We start from the raw sequence: 7,454 nt of genomic DNA, 5'->3' as shown, positions 1-7,454 counted from the left end.
ACAATCAACACAACCAAATATAACTACAAACTCTGATACCACTTTGTTCGGAAGAAACAAGTAATAACCAAATTGCACGACAAGGTAACAAACGTTAAATACCCAAGTCAAAACTTCCCACACTATTTGAACCAATAGAAGATAATAAACACTAGCACGGGATGGAAATTTGGGCGGGCTATACCAACAATAAAATAGCAAAGCAAAAAAATAAATCGAATGGAAGAGACACCAAATTTACGTGGTAAAACCCTTCATATTATTTGAAGAAACATCCACGGGACCTCCTACCACAAAAGCTCCACTATAAACAACAAGAGTTACAACAATGTTCTCCAAATGGCTACAACAACAAAGCCAAGCACGGAGCAACAATACATAAAATATAGCACCAAAACTAGCAAAGAAAGGAGAGAAATCACCCCCAAAATGAAGATGGTAAAAATCGTTCGTACTCGAAAACTGGAGCTACAGACCACAAATCTGATCTCCACCGTTGAAATCGAAGAACCAGATGTTGAGAACCCCCAGTTCAAATTTCAGCACGATCCAACGGTTAACGAATTGGGAAACGCAATTTAAAGCGGACTACTATAGCAAAAAATTTACCGAAAATGCGAAAATCGCTTTCTCTCTCACGTTTTTCTCTATATGGGCGCTATGAATTCACTCTTGTGTTATGAAAATGAGACCTAAATTGATCCTATATATAGAGGAATTTTTGGGCAAAAATGGCCTTGATCCAAATTGGATTGAGTTTTATTAATCCAATTCCACATAGGAAGGGAAAATCCAAAAACCTAATTGAATTGAGTTTTATTAATCCAATTCCACATAGGAAGGGAAAACCCAAAAACCTAATATTTTTATCAACAATGTTTAGTGAATATATGGAAGGTGTTCTATGCACATACTTTTATTACTTAATTACGGTTTGTGATAATTCATATGAAAGATCAAAGTTGGAAAATCAAGTAAAAAATTTACCAATTACGATGAAGATTTCGTCTAATCTGTTGGTTTGAAGTGGCTAGTTTCGGAGGATCATGTTGAAATGATTTTTTGCTCTTATTTTTATTTACTAACGAAACAATTGTTTGGACGATTTCGAAGCGGCGCTTTCCACGAAGAGGTGCAATTGAAACATAATTATTTGAATGTAATTATTAAGTATTATATTTAAATTAGAGGGAAAAAGCGAAAAACAGAAAAAAGATAAATAAGTTTTTTGATCCATGAGACATGCCACATCACCGGGTCTATGTCGTGGGATCATATAAATATAGATTGAATTATTGCCCTACAGACCTGTACTAAAAACACACTCTACAGACCATGGATTCGCAAGCCAAACTGGTCGTACAGGGCACTAACTCTAAATTAGTATCAACATGCCCACCACTTCTCGAATTGTAGCTTGCGATTTGCCAAATCATGAATGTAATCAAAACATTGGAATTTGGACAATTTTACATAGCCAACAGACTGCATCTTAATTACCAATCCCGACACACTCAATCTTAGAAATCTTCCACTAGAGCGCAAACCTAAGCCCCAACAATAATCACACAGGCGGATGAAAGCCTCCATCGACGACCAAATTATGGCCAGTGACAAACTGAGAGTCATCTGAAGCCAAAAACAAGACTGCATCAGCTACATGAGAAGCTCTTAAAGTCCCATTTTTTAAGCAATTGAAAGACTCAAACAGTTTCTCTAAATCCTCTACACTCATCTTCATCGATTTCTCTAACAATGGTGTTGCCACTGCCGCAGGAGAAACACAGTTCACACGTATACCATACTTACCTAGTCCCTTACTTGCACACTTCACCAATCCAAGTACTGCATGCTTCGACATTGCGTAGTCAATTTGCTTTGTTATCCCCATCGTGGCCGTCAAGCTTGCCGTGCATATTATATTCCCTTTTACACCACTCTCCACCATGGCCTTCGCCGCGTGTTTCACACACGCCACTGACCCGCGTACGTTGATCGCGAATAGGTTGTCTAAAGCATCCAGATTAAACCCTAGGATATCTTGTTCATGCTCGTGTGTGCTAGCAATTCCGGCATTACTGAACATGATGTTGACCTTACCGTGAATCTCCACCGTTGATTGCACCAACGATTGAACCTGTTTCTCGTCTGTGACGTCACATTTGATGAAAGTGCAGTGACTGGACCCGATGGATTCCGTAACTGATCGACCCTTTTCTTCTTGGATATCAGCAATTACAATCTTAGCACCATGTTGAGCAAAGAGACGTGACGTGGCTTCGCCGATACCACTTGCTCCTCCGGTAATGATGGCAATTTTACCTTCCAATTTTTTACTATCCATTTTCTTCAAATTTTGGACTCAATTTGAAGGTAATGCTCTGGTACTGGTGTATTTATACAGAAGTTGAGACTACCATTTTCTTCCACGTTGACACATGCAACAAATTGAATAGAAAAATTGACATGTGCATGTGGAAACTTCATAAAAGTAATTATTATGATTAGGTAAAGGCCAACATCAGTTGAATTTTGCGAGTTATTAAATTAGCAGAACTACCCTTAATTTTGTCTGTTCATATGTTGGAATCAATGACAAAGAAGACCCCATCGCTTATTGTAGCCACCCTGGCCCTGGGGACCAGGGAGGGGGTCCAAACTTAGTTCTATTTCATTTTCTTGTTAAAATCCAGCAAAAACCCGCCCATTCAGGCAGAAAAAACTTTACTCACATGTAATTGGAATCTGCAATTCACAAGAAAGATGTTTCTAGTTTTTCAAGGTCCTAACCATTTGAGTTAAATAAACTATAGCAGCTGTGTTTTAAACTAATCTCGTTTTCTTCTAGAAGCATCCAATGCCTCCTTAGTACCAAAGCACCTTCTTATTACCATCCTCAACTTTACAAAATGGCTGACCAAGAAAACGAACTTGTAGATGCCACAAACAGTTTATATACAAGTTGTAAACTTCATGTGGTTTGTGATCAGATAATTTAATTTATTACCAGAGTACAATACAGCAAGCCATAATATTGTAGCTTTAACGATTAAATTATGCAGAATATATGTAGAGCGGACAGAAAGGATAACTTTGTAATGGTGCAATGTGATCATGCTAGTTCTTCTTTATGGCTGACAATGTCTTAATTGATTGATACAGGCTAGAAAAGCTCCATCAATGGTGATAACATGGCCAGACATAATGCAGTGTTATCAGAGACCGAGAACAAGGATTGCATCTGTGTTCTACCACATGAGGAAGTTTTATTAATTTATCCTTCAACTAGCTAAAAATGCTTCTCGAGTGCTCGACCCTTCTCTGCAGCACTCTAGTCAGAAGGTACTCCCGTTGCTTCAATTTGTTTGTCTTACTTTCCTTTTTAGTCCGTTTAAAAAAGAATGTCTCTTTCATTTTTTTTGTAACTTTTCAGTTCCAACTTTCCACGTGGCATGTTTAAGACCACAAGATTAAATGACATTTTGATACATTTTACTTATCTTTAGTTTAAGATCACAAGATTCAAAAGACTTCTCTACTTTTTAAACTCCGTGCAAAACCACACAAATAAATTGAAATAGAGTGAGTAGTATGTAAAAGCAAAGAGGTGAAAGAACTCACTCTCATCCCCTGTCGGCGAACCTAAGAACTCACTCTCATCCCCTGTCGGCGAACCTGCCTGCATCAGTCAAATGATAGCATTGTTTGATGTTTCCCAAATAGTTAGTGAAAAGTGACATTCCAAACCCGTGAAGTTTAAATCCGGGATCCACCTCTATATACAAGGGTGCTTCCCCTCAGCTGCCTTTTCACAGAGGTTGACTCCAAAAGTGTGTCCCTTGTCAAGATGAAGGACCTCTTGGACATAGTCTAGGGCAACTCCTGTAACCTGCATTGCTGAGCATGATACAAGTTTGTCATAAATCTCGATACCATGATCACAAATTTTCTGTATTCGTATCATATCAGAGGATGTTGGAGAGTCAAACGATTCTGCTTCCTTCTGGTCATGCTACATTACTGGATTTCAGCAGTAGCCCAGAGGCAGATTCTGGGGAAAAGGCATATCCACAGCTATAGCGATCTGCCGCTTTCTGTTTTTCTAGAGAGGGGCCTTAATTAGCTCTTAACCATGGTTAAGTGAAAAATGTATGTATGAAAGAGACATGCAAATATTTGGTTGATGTAACAAGTAAAGAACCAGGTGTGTGGCTAAGTCTTTACCGTCAAGACATTAGGGACGTTCTGATCAGCTTGTGTTGTTGCACAGAATTTCTAGTAAATGGTAAAAGTGGACAGGGTTCTGATATTTAACAATTGTAAAGGAAAACAAAGTTGCGACTTTAAAGAAGCATATGAGGGCATTTCATACAGAAAAGCATGTTACATTATCATAAGCAAATCGATCAGCAGGCAACATGAGTTGATACTTTCAACGTTATCCCACTATATCAATCACTGTAATAAGTTGAAGAACACTATCACTGCAAAATGTTTTCAATGTGTGATGTGGACCTGTTAAGTCTACACCACTAACATGGTACCCAGAGGACAGAATCTTGTAGCATGTATTAAACCAATTCTAGGCAGGGAGCGTTTTACTTCTCCATCTTATATAAACAAAGCTCGAAAAACAGAACAAGTGCATTGATAGACCTATTTGTTTGGTTTTCACTTTTCTGATTTATTGAATTAGAAATGTTTAACTGGTCAAGCTAGATAAGAATTAGTTGTAACTAATTCTTACATAACTTACACCCAAAAAATTATAAGAGAATATCTGCAAAACATAGGCGATAAAGGGTAAAGCAACAAGGTTCGGAATTGATCACTCACATACAATAAATAAATAAATACTTCGAAGAATAAAAAGATCTGCCTTAGGAATTGTTCTTCCAATTTATTCTTCACAGTCAACCGTACCGGGTCGGATCCAACATTTCTTGTACATCACCTACATATTTTTATGTAAAAATTCACAAAAAATTTCAGTAAATTTTATTAAAAATTGAACGCATAATAAATGAATAGACCCCATGCCAAAAATATCAGTAAGATGGAATTCATTAAATTAAAATCTTGGATTCCCTTTTGCTACATTAGTATACTGCGTGCTTCATGAGGCCACGATTGCATTGCTTCTTCTCAAGTCGCCAATTTTACCTTTATTTCAAAACTTTCTAAAACGTATTTTCCTTTATTTTGAAAATTTCCAAAACCTTGGACAATTTAGGAAACTTGAGGTTCCTATTCCTACACAAACTAGGCTTTCCTCAAAGTCTATAAAAGACTTACACGGCTAGAACAACTGGTCACACAACCTCTTCTGTTCATTTAGGTTACAACTTTGTAATTCGCAGTATCACTGCACCCTCTCGAATTCGCAATTTCTCTTAAGCTAAGGACTCATCGCAGCTTAACGTTGCCATCGGAATAATAAACCCTATATCCAACAACCACAAGTCAAAACAAAATCTGAAAAAAGTCATAAATTCAATGGACAAGAATCACAAGACCCTAGGAATTCTCCACCAGCTTTATCTCACCGTCTACACTTCTTACAATCAACTTGCCCTTGTTCTAGGCTTGAACAATCTTGTGGTTGAGCTTGATAATATGGCCAAATTGGGAGAAAAATGCAATAATATTCCAGTGCCAATAGATGTTCTCAACTTGATTGATGATGGGAAGAATCCAGATGAATTTACAAGGCATGTGTTGAATAGTTGCATTGTCAAGAACCAAATCACTAAATTCAAATCAGATGCATAATAGGCTTTGCGAGACCATCTCCTCGAGGAAAATTATGGACAACTTCGACTGCCAAAAATTGTTTTAAAATTTTGGAAGATGATTAATTTTTTTAAATTAATTTTGAAGACACAAGTTTATTGCAATAAAATCTATTCTTGACGTATTTAAGCCATATCCTACTTCAAGAATCCAAGCCCGGCTTCCTTTTATATTATTCTCTTCCATTAATTAATTTAATTATTTCTTACGGCCTCTTTCTTTTCTTTTGCTATTATTATGGCATTTATTTATTCTTTTTCCCGTATTTAAATGGACTGATCAATTAATATTCCTCATGTTTTGAAGGATTAAGTTTTAAGACAAGCGAAATACATAAAAAAGTTCTATCAGATAGAAGGTTTATAATTCCAATGCTGAAAAAACGCATATAAACGTTATTTGGTCAAAATCTGAATTCGGAAAGTCCTCTATGGGAGAAAGATGTATAAACATATATTAGATAAATTTTATTTTGTGAGTCACATAATCAACACTATTTGTATGAGGCTACTTTACTACTTGACAAATGGACTCTTGCTTGTTTTAAGCATAAACAAAAAAGGCAATGTTAAAGTCCACATTTTTCCTGAATTAATTCAATTGCCTAGCTAGAAAAAAAAAAAAAAAAAATAGAAATAAAACAATTGAAAATATCTCTAAAATCTGCAAATAGAGAATGGTAACCAAATTGGCATTACGAAATCTTTTAATTGCAGTGTTTTAAAACCTTTGCTTTCGTAATATAATTTTTGTTATTCAGTATCGAAAATAAATTGTTTCTCTAAATATTGTTTTTATCAAATATTCAATTGTAAATATTAAAAATCATTGTACAGTCAAATATAGTTATACTAGCGGTCTATGCCCGTGCTGCACACGGGCCCAACACTTTAGATTATAGTGCATCTATGTGTATATAGTTGTCTTTAAATGGTGATTATATATATATATATATATATATATATATATATTATGTTCAAAGCACGATTAATATAACATTGTAGTTTGTGCTCCGTATTTAAAATTTTATTATATTAATGGTTGTTACGAATACAAAATCGGCAAATTTATTAATATTTTTTAAAAGAGAAGACTTGTTTAAAAAGAAACTATTTTCCTCTCTTTGAAATAAAACAATAACAATATTTAAGCATCGCTGATACTTTTAATTTTAATTCGATTAATTTAAAAGTGTAAAATACTTATTATTTTTTATCAAATTTTGATTTGGATAATTCTAATTTAAATTATTAAATTAATTTTACATGTTTAAAACAAAACAAAGTAGAAATTGATTTTCTATTTAAACGAAGAAATACTATTTTTTAATTTTTGGTAAATATTCTCGATTTAGCTCATTTTACTTGTCATGTTGTCTTTTGCATGGTTTTTTAAGAAAACGTCGATTAGAATTATAATTTGACTAATTTACCTTATTCATTATTTGATTTCCATTTGATATATATTTTTCTACGACATTAATCTCTTTTCACATTTATTGGAGTAAGAATAAAAATAAAAAAGTAATTAAATTTTATCTTATTTTAAAATATAAATATTTTAAGTATATTTATTTTAGTAAACATAACAAATAAATGACATGACGGAATAGCAAATACAACAGTTTAATAGCTAGATTAAATCTCAGGCTAATATAAAAA

At 34.6% G+C, this 7,454-nt stretch overlaps 1 protein-coding gene across 1 annotated transcript; it reads right to left on the bottom strand.

The window, feature by feature from the left end:
• Positions 1-1,239: 1,239 nt before the first annotated feature.
• On the bottom strand, positions 1,240-2,675 carry LOC132055898 (short-chain dehydrogenase reductase 3b-like). The gene has a single exon (XM_059447913.1). It carries the CDS (start codon positions 2,342-2,344, stop codon positions 1,565-1,567), a length of 780 nt encoding a protein of 259 aa, XP_059303896.1. The 5' UTR covers positions 2,345-2,675; the 3' UTR covers positions 1,240-1,564.
• Between the last annotated feature and the right edge of the window lie 4,779 nt (positions 2,676-7,454).

This window comes from Lycium ferocissimum, chromosome 5, assembly GCF_029784015.1.
Source record: "Lycium ferocissimum isolate CSIRO_LF1 chromosome 5, AGI_CSIRO_Lferr_CH_V1, whole genome shotgun sequence".
In the NCBI taxonomy this organism is placed as follows: Eukaryota; Viridiplantae; Streptophyta; class Magnoliopsida; order Solanales; family Solanaceae; genus Lycium; species Lycium ferocissimum.
The sequence above is the reverse complement of the archived record's forward strand: the minus strand, read 5'-3'. Positions and strand labels throughout refer to the sequence as shown.